At 45.1% G+C, this 19,976-nt stretch overlaps 1 protein-coding gene across 1 annotated transcript in view; it reads right to left on the bottom strand.

The window, feature by feature from the left end:
- Positions 1 to 2,403: 2,403 nt before the first annotated feature.
- LPAR1 (lysophosphatidic acid receptor 1) overlaps positions 2,404 to 19,976 on the bottom strand; it is a 48,819-nt gene continuing 31,246 nt past the window's right edge. Inside the window, exon 3 of the mRNA XM_009328959.1 lies at positions 2,404 to 2,815. Coding sequence (XP_009327234.1) covers positions 2,514 to 2,815 — 302 coding nt within the window. The 3' untranslated portion in view covers positions 2,404 to 2,513. The remainder of the gene's footprint in view (positions 2,816 to 19,976) is intronic.

Below are 19,976 nucleotides of genomic sequence, written 5' to 3'. Positions count from 1 at the left end.
AAAGCCTCCTAGAGCATCCGTCTTCACAAGGGGCCTCTGGACCCACACGCGTGTCATGAACAATCGCACCCTCGTTTAAAGTTATTCACCTGCAGCTTCTCCAAATACACCACACTTTCAGCACGGTAAACTGGGGTGAATGATTTGGTGCTGCTTCTTAACATCATCCTCCCACCCTATCCAGGAGGGATTCAGTAAAGACCATGCAAACAGCAGTAAAAAGGACACTTGAAAAGGCCAACACCCGCCCCCCCCCCAAATGAAGTGTCTATGATGTGCTTCTTTTGTGGCGAAGTTGGGGGTACGAAAAAGTGCTCTCCCTGGATCCAGGGAAGAAAGCAACTCCGAGCACTCCTGAGAAAAGGAAATTGTTTTTCAGTCAGATGTTCCCTGTTTTTGGAGGCACTCTTACCCTGTCCTTCCTTCTGCTTACCTGCACTAGCTCAAACATCACTCAGGCACTAAGAAAAATTTATGAGTCGCTTAGCAAGCAGATGCTTTTAAATGAAAAAGTTCATACAGCCTGTTCTTCTCTTTCTCAGTACAGTTATGTGGATAAAAAACAAATCAACCTTTACATTCACTTGCTCTCAAACACAGTCAGAAAAAAGCTGTTTTGTCCAAAGCAAGTGCGACATTCAATACCTTGGTCAACTGGCAGATAATGTGTTTATCCCCTCTGCCCACTCCGTCTTCCACAGTGTCCACACAAATTTGGCTTGACAGTACAGGTGAATTTCAGTTTTACTGAAAGCAGTGGCAAAACTCACTTTATTCAGTGGAGACACATCTTACTCACTTGCTGCTCCTCCCTCACTCAGCAAGGAACTGCCTTTTCCAATCAATTTTATGCATAAAATCCAAGCATCTCTTCCAAGCAAGAGATGCTAAAAACTCTGCTTTTTGCTGGGCTGACCCTCTCCCCTCCATTTCTTCCCTGCCCAAATAGGAGAATATTGTCCCTTAGTTACATTCCAGTATGTTACATTGACAGATACACTTCTGATTTTTTTGGGTTGGTTTGTTTTTTTTTTTTTTTTGGTTATAGAGGCAAATTACAATGAGGAAAATGGCCCCAGGAATTTACTGTTGATATATTTTACATTGTTAGGAGAACACACAGTTTCCCAGAGAAAGGTCCCAAGTTTTTTATCAGCAAGATCCCACCTTTGCTCACATTTACCCCTGTCAAGGAGTTTTGATTAATGTCACTGATTCTCGGTAACTGAGAGTCACATGAGTGGCATTTCTCTTCAAAACAGCCATATATGAAAAAATTCATCTGTCATACTTAGTTATTCATAACAATGTGCATGTGCATGTGTGGCTATTATATGTAGCACGGTCCATCCAACATACTACATATGTTGTCTTAACTTTACAAAATAAAATTGTACCTTGGCTTTTAGTAGCCCGCTGCCTTTGAAATGAAGGGTACATCATTTAAAAGATACCCTACAAATACTTCTCAGTGCAAAAATGCAGAGGGTGTTTTGTTTTCAGTCACAAGAAAGGTTCCATAAAAGGTTCTGTACACATTTTTTTTCACGTCAAAAATCCCTTTGCTTTCTGCCATGAACAAGAAAAGCATTCCAATGCCATAAATACTTTTTTTTTTAAATCTACCAACCTGACTGTAGCCCTTTAAGAGCCTTAGGGATGTGTCCTACTTTAAGAACTTGTCCATGAAAAACTTGGGACCCCTCACATGTTACACATTTCATACCACACTTCAAAGAAGAACGTTAAATACCTTGTGACTAGGGTACTGTTTATTTCATAATCTAAACAAACACTGGAATACAGTCTACGCTCTTCTACTTTCCTGCAGACTTTACAATGAGCTTTTTTTTTTCCCCATAATTAAAACAATCTGCATACACACAGAACATGCATGCTCTCTGACACCAGTAATGAAGGTTTGGAAACAGTCAGTTTCCATCATCTTCCTGTTGCCTGTATTAGAAAAAATTACTTTTGTTTTTACTGTAGTTATGGCAGTGTGGCTAAGGATACGAAATCTAGAGCACAATTTTACTCCCTGCACAGAAAATGTTCATCACAAGCATGCTGATGGTGATAAATATTACATGTCTATTAAATGATAGGCATACTTTTATCCCCTTTACTCCCTTTTTAAAAAGACTAAGTGGCTACATGTAAATGCAGTGAAGCAGGTATAAGCTTAATTAATCAGAGTTGATTCAGACTGGCACCAAGATGCAGCAAAGTCCGACAAAGTCTCAGCAAGGCTTCCCATGGGCTACCGATGACCTCCGTCACAAGGCATCTGCCTTCTACTTTTTGAAAGTAGAAATCAAAGGCCTTGCACACGGCCAGTCCTGCAGATGGGGCGGACTGCGCCGGTGAGTCGGGCTCCCTGGAAAAGAAGCACTTGTCCATTAGTGTTTGAGAAAACCTTGTGAGCGGGTTACTTTCCCCAGGGCCGTGCACCCACCCCGCTCTGCGGTGTAGCCCGCTGCTCTTTGTCGGCCACGCGGCTGGCTGCAGTTTTACACCACTGAGTGGTCGTTGCTGTGGACGCCAGCCAAGATGGTGTGGTTAAGCGAGGATGCCGACCGGTCCGAGCCTTCGGTGGGGCCGTTGGCATTCTCGCTGCGCTGGCAGCAGAGGATCTGCTTGAAGGTCGCACTCATCTCCTTGTCCCGGTAGGAGTAGATGATGGGGTTCATGGCAGAGTTGAACTCTGCCAGGAGCAGGAAAAATTTTTCATAGGCCAAGACGTTGCACTGGGGACAGCAAACATCGAGGAGCAGCAAGACTAATCCTGGGGTCCAGCAGATTATGAAAGCACCTAGGAGGAGAAGGAGCAGACAAAACAACAAAACGCACAAATATATTAATGCACTGTTACTCGTCAAGACACTATGAGAACCATCCAACTGAAAGTGGCAACGGTTAAATTTCTCTTTCAAGAGTATCGTTCCCACACTATTTCTTCACTGACCTGATGAGAAGGCTGCCTTTCTAAGATCTGTAAATGGTTATGGGCAGCACATCAAAAGAGCAAGGCATCCCCCCCCCACTCACCATCTGAAATGTTCCCTGCTTGGCAAATACATTTGCATTTAAAGTTGATAATGAGGAACATTTCTTCCTTTCAGCTAGAGACCTCTGACTAATCAATCTCTTGATCAGGAGAAACAATGCCGCAATTTACTTCTCAAACTAATAACAACAAAGAAAACCTTTCTGTGAGTGCTGTGACTGAAGCATCAGTAATAGAAAAAGAGTGGTGCAGGCAGCAATTCTCAAGAAAAAGAAAGCCTGGGTCTTGTTAATCCATTTCAGCCCCATTATGTAATGGAAAGTCCTAAACACACATCCTCCTTGCACTGAAATGTCGTCCTTCAACAGATCTACTTCTTTTCTTAGGGCTCTATTCAACAGAAATTCAGAGGCTTCTCAGGCTTCAATAGTGTAAATGCCAAAGAGCCTTACCCTGATTAAAATGCTTCCCCCTCCCTTCTCTGCTTTGCAAAGCTCTGAGGGGGATAAAGCCCAGAACAAAATTTGGAGTTCAATGCAGAAATGAAATCAAACGCGTTGCACTTTATTGGGAGTAACTTGCTAACTCCTTGCAAGGTTAAAGAGGTTTTAAATATAAGCACTGCTCGGGAAGCCCTTACACACCAATCATGTCAGAATGAAGATGGTGCTTCTGAGATTTTCCAGGCTGACATGCTTGGCTGAGGTGGAAACCAAGGCCTTATCATCAGCGGGCAGGCTTAGCGCAGGCAGCAGCAATAAGGGCTTCCCAGGACTACCCAGTGAGTGCTGTTTTCAAACAGGTCCTCCTGTCACTGGGGTATTTATTTGTTAACATACTGCCTCCGATTTTTTCTGCAGTGATGCTCTCTGCAGGTCTAGCAGCTGACTACAACCAGTCTCGGCAGCACGCAGCCTTTTTGCTGTGCCTGCCAAGAACGTGCCACCTATTTCCAGCTTGGGCAGTGGCGGCTATAAGCTGTGCAGACACCTTTCCGTTTGGATACCAAACCCACCTAGGCCAAACAGAAGAACATTTTCTGAAGGGCTTTGCAAACACGCAGGGTGTGCCAGGCTACAGACATTGGTTGCCAACCAGGCAACCACACACAGGCTTTCTACATACAAAAAAGCATCCCTAAACTGAGCTTGCTTCCAACTGATGGTGCCACAGTGCCACTCAACGCCTATCACTTTGCTGACCAACAAAGCTCGCAAAGGGAAAGAAGGTGGGAGGCGAACTGCCAGCTGCCAGTACAAAGCACCAATGTCTTTGGCCAAATGACTTTGTTAGGGGCTGGCAGCAATTTTACGGAATAGGGATGAAACTCTCCCACGCTGAGGTGGCATCAAACACATGAATCCACTTCATAGCTTTTGTTTGCAGCTCTTTTGGATTCCAGCAGTCCTAGAAAAGAGTACTTTAAACCCTTGCAAAGGACCACGGTCTTTTGTCCCTTCCTTGTACCTGTTCCCAGAAGAGTAGAAAACTGCATCTCTTTATTTGCAGGATTGTCTGGGTTGATACAGAGGCTGCCCTCTGCACAGAGCAGCTCTGCTGAGCTGGTTTCTGCAGAAACCAAGACAATCTTTCAAATTCAACCACTCGCTGCTGAAACTGTGTCTGTTGCGTTCAACCTCCTAGCTAGTGAGGCAGCGGTGGACTTTGTTCCAGCTTGAGCATGTATTTTCTTCATTACAGGCTGCCCTCGGGAGAACAACATCAGAGACGGGAACACTGCAAGTCATGGGATCTACAGTCAAGGACAAAAGATGATGACAGCATCCTCACCAGGCCTGTAGCAGAAAAGTCCAATGTGGGAACAATGGAGCTGACAGGAAAGCTCTCCTAGCGTTGTTCAAAGTTGCAATTGAAAGCTTCCAATTTTCCAACAATTTTTTTTTTTGGTTGTGTTTTTTTTTTCAAATCTGGTGTTGAGAAACTAAATATGTCAAACAGAACGTTCTGTTGCTATCATTTTTGGGTATGTTAAAAGCAGCAACAACAAGAAGCAATACGGTGAGGCAGGTAGGCATTTGCCCCAAAGAAAGCCCCAAAGTCTTTGACAAAATTCCACATGCAGCCTACTGCACTGAACACTGGTCTCAGGTGGAGTTTCTGAGTCTCTTTGGGCTCCTCAGTATCTCAGATAGGTCCAACAACCTACATGCTGAGGCTTGATGTCACTGCACTCAAGAAAAAGTGGACTGCGGTTGAGCAAGCAACTAAATGCTCTGTGCAGCTCATGCTACACTGAAAAAAAGATAAAAACAAAGGGTCGCCTTCCCACACAGCTCTGGAAGCGAATGGAAGTCATTATTCTGCAAGTTGCCACCCTGCTTCTCACGCCAGGTCTGGAGCTGGGTCAATGATGTGCTGGCAGCCAGGGTGTCAAGAGGAGAAGAAACCCACGCTGCCCAGCTCCAGACCCACTTGGGCAACATGGGCTTCCTGCTGCCCTGGCCCCCAGCTGCAGACCAGGCTGACTTTCCAACCTGTTTCCTCCATGCGGCAGCAGTGGCAGCAGAGGAGCACACAGCATCCAGGACTGCACCTTTGTGCAAACAGGGCTAGCTTCAAGCTTCTGAACAGACGGCTCATTTGTTATTGGGAACTAAAAGCCATTGAAGCCAGCCCCATTCAGTCTAGCGGGTTTTGTATTACTTTAGCCCCTGGGATTTTCCTAGCAAAACTTCCCACCATGCTAATGGCTCCTGTGGCTTATTAAGTTAAGTGCTTGCAAATGGTGACACAAATAATGCCTCAGGTTTTCTCACTTGTTATTTAACTGTCAGTACCCTGGAAAATACTGGAAAGCATCATTCATGGTAAGGGCATGTTTGAGTTAGGTACAATGCAAGGAACATAAAAATGTCAGGCTCCTATTACTTCAGATTTAGGAAGCATCATCTGTTAAACATGGAATTCTTTCCCTGGAAGGAGAAAAAGGCTTGAATTTATTTTTTCTACTTCTTACTTGGAATATTTGTCAAAGTAAAGTGATACTAAGCTAAAAGTGAGGTTAAATTCTTTGCCTTCCAGAAATCTGTTGTGCATTGATTTCACCAAGAATGAAGATCTAAAAATATCACATCTAATAAAACGATGAGATCCAAAAGCTTCCTACTGCAACGTACTGAAAAGCCTTAAGCATACACCGAAATCTCGATGTATTTTTCTGGTCAGAAACAGAACTGAGAGCAGCCCAAAGTACAGTGTGAGTAATTTCCAGGTGCATCTTAACATTTTACAAACTCAGTCAAACACGCATCACAACGACATACAAAGCAGATCTATTGCATTCAGTGAATTGTCACGTCATGGCACTAGGAGATCCCAACATGCACGAATAAAATCGCCGATGGTGTGTCCTTGGGTGGCTGAAGAGCACCGTTGCCTGGACAGATAGCACCTTAGGGTGACACCTCCAACCCTGGCAGTCCTTGGAGGCGCTGGCACCACACGAAGCTGACCAAACTGTTCAATTACAGCAGGAGGAACATCCCGGTGGTGCATGGCCAAGGTCTGCCCTGTGGGTCTGGCAAGAGAAGGCCTGGCGAGGAAGAAATGCCCATCAGGCTGAAGGGCAAATGGCTAGCCATGAGACAGGAAAGCTTGAGGGAATTGGAGAAATGGCACTGCATCTTTTAAAAAGACTTAAGGAGACAAGAGGGGAAGGGGCCTATAGACTCAGAAGCACATTTTACAGCAGGAAATCTGAGTTAAAACAAAGCAGTCATGACACTAATCTCATTTTCTGTTGCTGTGTGATACCTCCCACCCAGGGCTGAAACTCCAACTCCTCATGCATAGTCTGTCTTGCTGCGCTGTGGCAGAAGTCCACTGAGGGCTTTCCAATGACCACGATATGACTTCATCACATCTGTCTTGAACCCTCGTCTGCTGCACCAGTGCGGATTGTATTTCCACGGCAGTTGCACGCTTGGAAACTGGCATGGCCTCACAGCAAGATTTGATTGCAAGAGAGTAAAAACTGTTGTGGGCAGTAGGCACATGGAACCAAGCATGATGAATCACACAAAAATGAGTGACTAGCAAAACAAAAGAGAAAACAACTCCAAAAACCAGCAGCAGAAAAGAAACAAGCTACATGAGAATAAACACTGATGAATTAGTCACTCATTACTAGGTCCTTGGTCCTCTCAGGAATGTTTGCAAAATCAACACAACAAACTGCAGACAGTACAGAAAGATAAATTAGGAAAAAAGGATACGATAGAAACAGCCTCTTAAAACACAGAAATATTAATTTAAGGCTGTACTTGAATGATGGATCACCTCTGTGCTACCGCAGTCAAGCATGCCTGCTGGTTCAGTTCACTAAGCACTGACCATTCGGGATGACTTTTTTTCCTACCAGTGGAGACTGTCTTAACTTGATGCCTGTATTTACAAAAACTTGGTAAGAACCAAAGCAAGTAAGAGCTCCCCTTCTGAGAAGCATGACATACCTGGAGGATCTGACATAGTTAATGGAAAAGAGGTTGAAGAGGGGGGAAAAACATTGTCAGTTTGTCTCACAGAGCTTTCTTTTGTTTTTCAAAGAGCTGAAAGGCAGCACTGCACAGATCCAAACCCAGGCTCGGAGAAGCAATTTCCAAGTGACCGTCCCTCTACATGCATGGCAAGAGCATTTGGTCCAGTTTTATCCTAGGGCTGCGGATTAAATCGTTTTATTGCTGCTGCTGCAGATGGAAAGCGAGCCTTGTTTTAGCGGGACACCGATCAACTGCAGTATATTTTTTGTGTTAGGCTTTGCTCTGGGGAGGATGTAAGAAGTTCACAAACAACATGCCGGAGGCATGCTGGCACCCAGCCCCTGGGGATCGCTCGGGGCCAGCCCTGGCAGGAGGTGGCATGGAAGAGCACTCCGAGGCTTGCCTGCCACCCCTCTCCCGGCAGCTCCCCAGGGCCACGGTGTCCCCGTGCCATCCTGGGGGAGGGCAGCGGGTCAAGGATGCAATTAAGCCTCCAACACCCAGCCTGGATGCCAAGGACCCGCACACAGCCACCTCCCAGTAACCAGACTGGGCGGCTACTTGTGAAACTTCTCAGGTTAGCAGGCGAAGCATTTCCAAGCAGCACTGGTCGTTTTTTTTTCCCCTTTTGCCTTGGACAGTGTAAGTCTGCGTTCATTCCATGAACGTTTATTTTCCTCTAATTTGCAACAGCAAAATAAAAGAAGCGCTTCTGCTCCTGCCAAGTCACACACCGCCGTCCCTCGGAGGCTCCGGTGGGATGCGGCTCTTGTCAATGCACATCTATTCTGAAACACCCCTTTTCTCCTGCTTAACCATATTGTGTCCCTTTCATGTGCCCTCTTCCACCCATCTTGGGTGTTGACCCTGACTTTACTGTTTTCTGGCATGGCCTCACACTCACCCTGCAAATTCCTCATACAGAGAAGTCTGTATGAGGGGAAAAATATGCAAAGGGCCTCTTTTAGGGAGTGAGAGGAGAGAAAGGGGAAAAAAGATCTCGCTTGTGTTTGCAGTTTTGTTAAGATTACAGAAACAGGATAAGGCACTACCATATCAAAGACAGAAAAGACGCACTCCAGCTGAACTGCAGGGACATTTACGTTCTGCCGCTGTTGCTCACCTCCCCTCATCCACCCGCTGTCCTCTCCAAATCCCATCCTGTTCTGAGTGGCACTTCTGACGGGTAGCTACACCACCTCTTCCACTGGGACAATGGTGACCAAGAGAGGAAAGGACGCGGAGCATCACTGCCAGTTACCAACAAGGAGCAAGGTCTTGCTACACTTTCTGCAGGCTGAAAGCAATGCTATGGGGAGACAATTTGTTTTATTTAACAAAACCATAGCCAAAAAGGGCTACAGAAATGCCTGGCATTTTCCACTTCCCAATACATTCCTACCCTCAGCAGGGAAAGCCACTTGCTATGCTAGCTGAGGAGCAAGCTCATCAGCTGCAACACAACTGCACTTCTTCATGCCCTAGCCATCTGTAAGCTGTATCAATAACCCTCCTTATCACACTGCGTGTTATCTTGTGCATAGCATGAATAGAGATAAGTACTGCATGAAATAGCGCTTATTTATAGCTATGTATTGTTTTCCACAGATACAAATATTAGAGAATGAAATCTAAAATGAATGCTGGATTACTATGTATGCAAAAGATCCATGAAGACAATTTATCATGCTGTAAACATACAGAGTGTAGGAGTAATTCTTCTAATTCTAGTCTGACATAATTTTCCCCAATTTTGCCACAACATTACTACAATATAGCTTATAGTTCTTGGTGGATGAAAACACAGTTGTTGCTGTTATTTGTAGTTTCTGCTGGAAACAGTCAGCATTGGGGTAAGGTTTGCTTCCACCCATGGAATTTTTATGTGAAAAAATAAAATGTGACTACCACATATGGACCAGATTAACAAATGTAAAATAATCCTATGCTAAATTTGGCAAATTCTGCAGAACTTCAGTTATGAAAGGTTTGCCTCTCCATCGACAGACTCCAAAAGGCTCGGCGAGGATGTCAGTGAAAGACAGTCCTTGAAAAATACCCCCGGTGGAGAGGAGTAGCATGCAGCGTGCCAGTAAGAATGGTCTTGTTGAAAAGGGTGCTATCAAAACCCCTTCATTTATTTAAGGTGTCTTTATTTAAGGAAGCTGTATGAATTCTGAATGAGTGAGAGATTCGTAGCACACTCCTCCTGCAGTTTTTGACTGAGTGCAAAATGCTGCTTTCTCTGACATGTGTCTGGAAGACTTTGACACAATGGCCCCTTTGGGTTTCAAGCCAAACATTTCTCTGGTGGGGCTGTGTGTGAAAGGAAGGGGGGGTATCGCCAGCAGTGTAAAATAGGAAATGAGAAACAAAGCAAAGCTAAATACAATCTACATTCATATTCATGCAACAGTATCTTACATGTACTTCTCCTAAGATGATTTTGAGCAAGAGGACCCAAGCAAGTAAGAGAAAATACACAACTAGGGGGCATATGGGAGGAGACGGGTGGTATGAGCTATCAGCCTTTCACAACACTATACTTGCCCCATCCCTGGGGACCCCCGTTCTTGTCTCCCATGAGCAGAATAGCTCTGAACATGCAGATTACAGATGAAAACCTGACCTCAGCTTTACCAGGTATCTGAACTCCACATGAAAAGTTGACAGGTTTGCCAGGTTTTTCAGCCTACTGCACCCATGGTTTGCAAAGAGATTTTTAAATAAACTGTTTCTGCTAGTACTGCATCCATTCCCTGATTTCCTACCTTTTCCACAGCTATACGGCACACACACACTCCAACCTCTTCCTGAATCCTGTTCTGGGATTTTGAGCTGTTGGGTTTGGTCAGACTTTGCACAAAATAATGTCTGGATCATGTAGGAACACAGAAATCATGTCTTGCTCCAAAACTTATCTCCCCTTCCCAGGAGGAATACGGTATGTGCCTGCTTCAAACATCTGTCTTCACCTTTGAACTCCTGTGCACAGAATTAATTCGGTGTTTAAGGCATGGCTATCTTTGTCAACAAATCACTCCCTCTCTGAGGAACCTGGCTGCTTCCCTCTTGAAGCATTTATCTGGTTTAAAACATGCTAATGACTTAACATGAAAGCTTCCTTGGGATTCTGCCTGTGCTCTAGCTGGGCTGGGAGGAGCAGCGTGCCTTGCGCACAAAGAGTGAAGTTCCAGTGTATGTTAGCATCACCTCATTCTGAAATATTTCATATTTCACCTGTTCATCCCTTTAGTCCTCATCACCTTCTTTCTTTTCAGAAAAAATAAAATGAAGTAAAAAACTCTTCCTAAATGGACATATAGTCTTGACCACAACTGATACTCCTGCTGGCATACAGACTCTCCTTTGCTACAGGCTGGCCTCTGCTCTCCCTGTTATCTTCTGATGCTTACATCACCACATTGCTCTTGACAATTTATCATTTAAATATGTACTTTTACAAATTCCTTGGTGAAATCTTTAGGTCTAAGCCCACCTTTTAAACCAGACACACTTCTGCATCTACACCTGCTGCACGTAGGGCCAACTGAAGATACACCTGACGCACCGTGGCATTTCACAGGATGCTGACAACAACCATTAGCCAACAACCCCATTGGCACCACTAGCCTCACGACCGCCATTTCTGAGCATGGGGATGCTCAGGCAGAAAACGCCTGTGGTCAGTGGGGCTGCATCTACAGCCATCACGCCTTCCCATTTCTTGGGGTGGCCGACACCTTTGGTCTTCTCTTCCTGCTTTAGTTTGCAAGCCCAGACCAGAGGTAATGAAGAGCAGTTTTCTCTCAGTAGGACTCGCAAATGGCAGCTGTGGGAGTCCTCATGAGCTCACTGTCTGCAGCACTTTGCACTTGCTGCCCCTGAGTGCTTGCTGCCAGGTGCTGGAGGCAGGGTACGCTGACACTCGGCCTCCTGGCTTTCCTTCTGGAGCTCCTATCTGCTGGGTGTCTTCCCACCTGGACCCTGGGAGGCCTTTCCACAGAGCCTGGCACCAACTGCGGATATTTCAGATACCGCGTGGGTCTCAAGCCCTTGCATATCTCTGTAGTATCTGAAGCTTTTGAAGTTTGAAACAGCAACAGGCAGAAAAGCCTGGGGAGGACCGATAACAAAACAAAACAAACTGAAGAGAAAACGAGACATGGGCAGAAGCAAGCCATCAGAACAGACCGGATTATTTCACAGGTGCTTGTTAAACTCTAGCCCAGGTTACCACTCGCTTGGTGTCATTCTCTGCCTGCTGCTTGCAGTCCTGCAAAATGAGTTCGCTGGTCTCCAGTCAGCTGATCCAGCCGCCCTCAAGTATTCCTTGGCTGATGTCTCTGAAGGAGAAATCAAGTGCTAATGCAAATAGAGGAGACCAGGACTGTTTTTTGACTGACACCTTTCGAACCAAAGGTGTTCGAATACCTCCTCGTTTCAAAAGTATGCTTGTCCTGGTTTTAAAGAACAGCTTGCAAAGGCGGCATGTGCAATCTGCTTTCCAAAAAGAAAACCAACAGCTCGAGCCTATGGCAATTTATCCACATCCATCTGAATCCCTCAAATCAAAAGGTTGTTAAGGAAAATGGAATTCGTCGCTGACCTAGTGACTGCAGGAGAGAGACGGTACTCCCCCCACCGCCCCCCGCAAAAGAAGAAAGTAAGCCTTTTATCTATAAAAAGCATTTTAGACAAAAACAGGAAGTCATTAAACGCCAATGGTCAGGATTCCAACTGATTTCTAAATTCATAAAGATATGTGAAGCTAATCTCTGAATAAAGGCCTGGCTGTTGCCAAAGCAATCTGACTATTTATCTCTGTGTAAAGACAAACAGTAGTCCCTGTGGAGTTTTGCTGTTGCCAAAAAGCTGACACACAGAGGAAACTTTGGTGTCTCTTTCAACTTTCAGGCGTTCTAGACAAGCCTTTATGCTCTATTATGGACACAAATGCTCCTACAGTCCCAAATCAGTGATGGCAGCTTGGCTGGAAAAGGAGCACAAAAGCCCAGCTGAGAAGAGGCTCCTGAGGCTCATGATACTGGTGTCCCTGGGTCACGGTGACACAGGACAAAGACAAGCAGGCAACAGATGTCTGGGGAAAATTAGAAGCACGAAACCGCCTTTCAGTCCATACCTGCCATCCTACTTGCATCCCCTAGTCCAAACTCAGCCAGGATCCTCTTTATGGGCACTGATTGCTCATGGTCATGACTTGGGGCACCAGGTGGGGGACAGACCCATCCCCGAACAGCAAGAGGACCCTATCCTAGGGGTCTGGGTGAGGCTTTCAGGTCCCAGATGTGGGGCAGCTGGAGGTGACCAGGTCTGGTGGCAATGCGAACGTGCCTACGCAAACATGAAGGCTCACTGCAAGAGGTCATCTGAGGCAGGAGTGGGACAGCTGGCACCCTGCAGGCAGGGCTCACAAACCGGACACTGTTCTGCCAGCCTCCGCAAGGTATATTTAGCATGCTTGGGACCTGGGTGTTTCACCGCTTCTCTACGACCTGCAGTTTTCAATCACAGAAAAATCATTCACGGCCATGTTGAAAAAACCCTGTTTTGCCCACTTTTCCTTTGGAAATCCATATACCCCCTGCGGTACTCTGGTACTTTCCCAGGGATGGTCACAATGCCACACTCAAACAATACAGTTTGTTTCGCAGATTTCAAACAACTTTGGTACAAGAGACTGTTTAATTGTATTTTCTTCTGTTGTTAAGGACATTAAGTGTTACTGGTATTATGTTTGGATAAGCTCCAGTTGCAACAAAAGTTTCCAAATGAAGCATGGGTGGATGCAATTTAATATGTAAAGGACTGCTTTGATTCTTACATAAGATGAAACTAATAATATTAGAAGAAAAATATTAGCCTCTATCTGCTTCCTTAATAGGAATAAAATCTGTTTCTCCCATGCTAGTACCAGACTGCGAATAGGAGAAAATATTACAAAAAGGTAGAGATATTTAAAATTACTGTATTAAATACCAGCTCTACCTCAACTGCAAGAAAACTGTGTGCGCTTTTATTTTTATATAGCCATACTGCAATTTATCTGATTATAGCTAGCTGGTTAAGCTGTGGTAGACACCCCTCGAGGGAATTGCATTAAGACCAGTTACACAAAATAGTTTTAAGAAGCAGAATCCACCATGACAGCTGTGCTCCTCCGGGAAAACAAAGAGCACGAGCTCTAGAGTGAAGTGGACAACAGGGGAAAAGCCCTCTTGGTTAAGAAGATGTCACTCCAGAATAAATCTTCCTGGCAAATCAGTCTGTCTTTTGGATATGTTAGGATAGCCTCCTCCCCAAAAAGACTTTCTACTCCTCATCTGAATGTTAACAAATCAAAATACTGCCTTAAAGCAGAAGCAGCCTTGGACAGACTGTACATGAACAATGGTGCTACAGTAAGTCACCTGTACACCTCACCACCCAAGCAGTGTCAAGGCCGTATGGATGCTGCTCGGGCTATCATACTATCAGTGAGGGGTCTACAAATAGCAATGATAGAGGGATAGCAGACAGACATGGCATTGCACTTCACAAGAGAAGCACTGAATGAAGAACCACCCAAATTTTGCTTGTGGTAAGTATACACTGACAGCTTATCAGAAGGGTAAATTCCAGGTTTTAGCACTTAATTCTATATGTACTCGTTTAAACCTGTCTAGATGAGGCTGATAACTTGGGCAGAAAATACAGCTTTTGGTCTATAGTTCTACACTGAAGATGAGACATGGTTTAAAGGGATGCAGCTACCTCTTGGTTCTCACAGATGCCTCTGAATTCCCTTGGAACATCTAATTTTCCCTATCTGGACAAGATGCCATTACACTGTAACTTATGTCTCATGTGTCAGGGAGAACGAAAGATTAGTATTTTATCAACTTCTATGAAGCCAGTCTCTGGATTAATTAAAAAAACTATCATGCAGAAAGAAGCACTGCAGCAGTGTACAGTAGGTATTTTTTTCCCTGTCAGAAGGGTGTTTACCATCCTGCAGCATATGGTTTTACTGCGGTAACGACAGTATTTCCCATACTTAAAATGGGAAATACAGTGAACAAGTCTGGAAATGTTTCATTGCTGGTGGTAAATATCTGGATTCCAGTGGCAGCTTCTCTGTGATTTCGTTTGTATTTACCATTACAGTATCTATATTGATTTAAAGTCTTCAGGCAAACACAGAAGACAGCACTGATAAAATTTAGCCTTTATTTCAACTCATAGCTTCAAGAATCACATTGCCAAACCTTGCATTATACTGGGGAAAAAAAGGTGCGTCTTCAGCTAGCCCTTTCTCTCACTAGTACACAGCCATGGAAAACCCTGGGAATGCAGCTATTGGGCCAGCAGTGTTTTGCACAGTTCTGTTTTATGTCATTAGGTCAGGACAAGCAGGCAAAAACCAAAACACGGGAAAAAATCAGAATGCATTAGACACCCTCATCACTACAAATGAGGGAACCCCAGTCTCATCCACTTAAAGGGTTAGCCATTAAAACTGCTTCTGGGTTAGACGAGTGATGCGTCCTCTCACTATGCCTGAGTTTCCCCACATTTCATGCATTTATCAGAGGTGTGAGTTTGATTTGGCATACTGGATCCTGGTGTTTCAGTTGTTTTTTGGGAACAGCGCTCTACCTTTGGCAGTCTGCTCTCCCATTCTAAATTTAACCCCTGCTAAGCAAAGTACGGCACCTTAAAGTGTCCAAGAATAGCGCTTGCCTTTCAGGTACTGTGTTAGCACCACATACTGCGTCACTGTGGCTTAAAGATTTCTATATAAATAGCCTCTGAAACCACAAAAAAGAGCACTATCATACTATTTTGAAGGTTGCTCAATCTGCATATTTTTGAGGATGTGACTCCTTTGACCTCTGGCACGCAGTTTGCTCCAGTGTCCCCATAAAAGTCTGTAGATTTTGGCTATGATAAAAAGGAACAATAATAATGAAGAAAAAGGCACTAAGTCGTCTCTTTCAGTTCACTTACTCCCACCTACTCATGAAAGAGCAATTGTATTGCAGCAGAATACTGAAATAGTTTCAACGCCAAAACTGGGCTGATTCCCAGCCACCTTCATCTCTTTCAGGGGTGTTCATGAGAAGTGCCAGACAAAGGTCATTTATACCCAGCCCCTATCTACCAAGCAAGGAAGGAACAGGCGTTAACGTTGCTGCTTTCTCTGTAGCATGCCTCGACTGCAGCTCGGCTTTGTCCTGGGTCTTCTGCTGCTGGGCATGAAAGAGCCATCTCTGTTCCCACTGAACTCTTGGCCTCTCTAGTGAGACTGCCAAAGACCACAGTAATCATTTTCTACTGTCACCTGTCTTCAGGCTAAGGGCAAAGCCAACTCGTCTCTCACAGCGACACAGAGAAGGCAAGCTGCTGCGAGGGCAGAGCTCGTGGCTGTGCTCACACAAGCGCTCCCCATGGACCTGCCGGGGAGCGTGCTGCTTCTGCAGGGCAAGAACTTGAAAATTCTTCCCTTTTAGCACTCTCTGCTTGCCAGGGACTTCAGTCCTCAAGGGATAAGGGATTTAAATGCCATTCAATGTAAAATCTTTGGCAGTTGAGAATGAAACCGTCCAGAAGTTTTCAAAATACAAAAGACATTTTAAACAATCCTCTGGGATGCGGACCGGGCCGATCTGGTAATAATTCACATCACCATGATGTATGGCAGGGCAGTACTTTACTTTTTAAAATAACCACTAATAACAGTTCGATCAGGTGTGGCAGATCAGCTACCTACAGTGCAGGCCACTCCAATGGCTGGCAGAGGCAGAATATACCTGTGAAAGCATTTGCCTCACACCTGGAAAGCCTGAGACTGCAGAGAATGACAAAGCAGTGGCATCCAAAAAGCAAGCCTAATTTGTTCTGCATGCTCTGAATGGCCCTTAGATCTGCCTAATCCCCTCCGACTGATCTCTTACACTATGCCCACTGGACACATCTGCACGGCATGTTGCTTTGGTCACTCCATGGGAGCAGGTTCTAGATGCAGGGCTGAGCTGTCTGCTCAAAGAAAGGGGACAGCATATAAGCAGGGAGCCAGCCGTCAAAGAAACTGTAGCTCCATTGACTTCCAGAAGCAGTTGTAAAAACAGTCACAAATGGTACAGCAGCACTGAAAGCAGTCCTCTAAAAGAAAAACAAAAGGCTCCTCCATACTCTCTCTGTGGAAAACCACAAGAAGTTTCTGCAAGGTTATCAGTCCTCAAAAGAAGGTCTTTGTATGTTGAGGCCATCTACTGTATTGCATCCTTCTGCTTTAAACAATACAGGGTTGCGATCATGGATACAGGTTGCGAAATAGAAAACCTAACTAGCATAACACCAGCTGTTGTTCCCTGATGAAAGAGGAACTGAGGGACGAAGACTGCTACCAAACCATAAAGGCAATTTCCAGCTGGATTACCTTCAGCAGCTGCACAGGTCTGCAGCTCACCTATGGGGCTGAGGAAGGCAGTGTCAGCTTCTGAATTGCTCCATGTTAGAAAAACCTACAGCACCAAGCAGACAGGCTGTGCCCACTGGCATTGCTCAATGATACCAGCACATGTCCAGGAGGTGAAACCTGGGGACACAGGAAATATGTTTCATTGCAATGCCAGCTAATTAAAGCACCTACACTGAGTACTCCTCCTCCAGCACACACCCCAAACAGTGCCCGCAGGATCATTCAGTTTTAATTCAGCACTGCTCACAGTAGTTTAAGTCAGATTGTTTTGGAACAGACACACTGATACATGAATTCGCAAGATTTCTGCAGTTGTTTTAGCAGATATTTGTGGGCTTGCACCTAAAGCAAACCAGAGGTTGCATGAGATAAACTGAGACCTTTGAGGCAAAAGGCCCTCCACTAAGGAATTTTGGGTTTAAAAAAAAAGGCAAAAAAGCAATTAGTACATTGTAAGCAAATCACTTGCAAAATCCTTCTACTCAGCAAAATAATTGCTTCCAAGAAGAACCTCTGCTGCTCCAAGTGAAACACACAGCTTTTTTTCTTCTTCAGAAAGTGTAAAATCCCCTAACTATTCAGCAACACACTGAAAGAAGCCAATCAGAGCTGACCTCATTTCCTTTTAAAATGTTTTAACAATGAAAGGAATATTGAGGCAACACTGAGGTAAACTCCCAACACAGCAGCAGTGTGTACTGGAGGTGCATAAAGGAGGAGACCTGATGCAAACTCAGATCAGCCTTTGCTTGACTTCATTTAAAGCTCCTGATGATACTTGTTGGCTTCTTATCATTCTTCTGCAGAGCTCAGAGCAGTGGCCCTAACAAAGCCAGGCTAGCAAAATTAGGGATGAATGCAGCAACGCAGAGGCCATTTCAGTGCTGTAGGAAAAGTCCATGTCTCCAGCTGCTTGTCTTTAATAGGCAGGCTTTGTACCCTGGGGATTGATCACAGCTGTGTCTCAAATAATAAAGAGCCAAACCAACCAGCACAACAAGCTTCAGATCTGCTGGGTTCTTGCTAGCTGTTCTGCAAACTATGAGGGGAGGAGAAGAGCACAGATTTGCTGTTGCTGGTACCTTCTTGGAGAGGCAAGCAACAAGAGATGAGTTTACTTGTTCCTCCTCCAAAATTAATCAGCATTCAGCTTCCTTAGTCACCTGGTGATGCCACAAGCGTTTTTACTGGCACCAGTGCTCTCTCTGCTGTCCTACCATCTGAACCCTGATATTGTAACTGCGTTCATTAATGCTCTGTCTACGTGCATGAGAACACAGGGCTGGGAACAGGGCAATGACCAGGCAGGTCTTCCAGACTGACCTACTGCAAGTTTGATGATTCTATGGTATTTCTAGCCCACATTTTTCTGAAAACACTCACTGTTTATATTTATCATTGATTACACTCCTGCCTTAAACAGTATTTATCAGAGAAGGCACACACAAGTTTCACCAGCACTAATCCAGCCAGGATGCAGCGTTGGTGTATGCAACGAGGTTGAACACAGCTACAGGTGCAGGGCAGATAAAGTGGTCTGGGCAGGACAGAGTCTTCACTCCCTGCTAATTTCATCAGTGTTTGGCTGATCTTATGTCTGAAGCCGGCTGAGTGCTTTGCAAAGCCCGCAGTGTTGGGATCCCATCTGAGCTGCTTGGGTTGGCGAGCTCTGTGCTCCAGTGCACAAGATGCTGTACCTGGTTGTGATTCAGCCGCCGTCCTCCCTTACTGACACAGCTTACATGCGGAATTTGCTCCCCCTGCCTGACGCACAGCCAGAGAAGCCCACATCAGTGCTTGAACCACAGGGGTTTTGCAAAACCTGGGCTGTGCGTGCCTGGGGAAGGGAATGAGCGAGAACAGGGAGGTGCAGGAGCACCACTGGACCCCGCTTTCCCTCTTACCCTCCCAAAACCAGGAGAGTTTTGCCTCAGCAAGTCATAAACAATGTCATTCTCTCTCAGACAGGGATGGCTCTTGTTTTTTCTCTGAATTGGTCAGAGAAGCTCCCTCGAGATTAAAGCCTGCTACTGTTTGCCATCGCTGTGGCTGTCCACTGGCATCGAAGCTCTGTATGTTACTGCAGCTGGCTATACATTACATTCATAAAAGAAAAAAAAAGAAGAAAAAAAAGGTGCCTGTAACTGATCCACAGCCTGGATGCTCCTCATCTCCTCCTCCTTATTCTGCATCACAGAATAATACCTGTATTCATCAGGGTCACTTTGGGCAGGAGTTCAGGGTTGATGGGAGAGGGCTGAATGCAGAGATCTCCCAGGGTTCAGTCATGGCTGTCAAACACTGCTGTTAGCAGCAGGTCTGAGCTTGAATGTTGCTGCAATGCAAGCGTTTTGAGTGGAAAATTCAGTCATTCACAGTAGATGGTGCAGGGTGCAGGCAAGAGCGAACACATCAAAAAGCAAGGAAATGAGTTTGTCTGCAAAATGCAGTACACGCAGTCAGGGGGCTTTGAGATAAGCGAGATGACCACATACAGTACAATGAGCACAGGTAAAGGGAAAGGCAGAGGGAAGTATACCAACGCCTGTAAGAGCACGGCACATCACTGCAACAGACGCATGTAAATGTTTATAGATGCAATTTAAAACTTAATCTTTTTCGCAGAGATGTTCTGTCAAGACATGCAAAACAGATGAAAAGAGACAACCCCAAAAGTTGTTTACAGCAGAAGAGGGTCATACGTGACCTGCCACCTCTCCATCCTTCTCCCTAGCTGCGCTTTCTGAATTTCGTGACACTACGGAAAATTGTCCCATCAAGCCAGCATCACAAGAGCATGAGCTGTCTCCTTCCTGTGTGGAATAACCAGCAGCACAAACTTGCTGACAAAACCCTTCCTTGCCACAATTCTTAGGTAATTTTTCTGGGAACATTCATACTTAAACCCATCTGCAACATGCTAAGCAGGGAGAAGGAAAGGAGTGCAAATTAAGGAACGGTACTGATGTCTCCCTCTGGCTCA

This window comes from Pygoscelis adeliae, unplaced genomic scaffold (assembly GCF_000699105.1).
Source record: "Pygoscelis adeliae isolate BGI_AS28 unplaced genomic scaffold, ASM69910v1 Scaffold127, whole genome shotgun sequence".
In the NCBI taxonomy this organism is placed as follows: domain Eukaryota; kingdom Metazoa; phylum Chordata; class Aves; order Sphenisciformes; family Spheniscidae; genus Pygoscelis; species Pygoscelis adeliae.
Note: the sequence above shows the minus strand (reverse complement) of the source record. Positions and strands in the feature narration are given on the sequence as shown.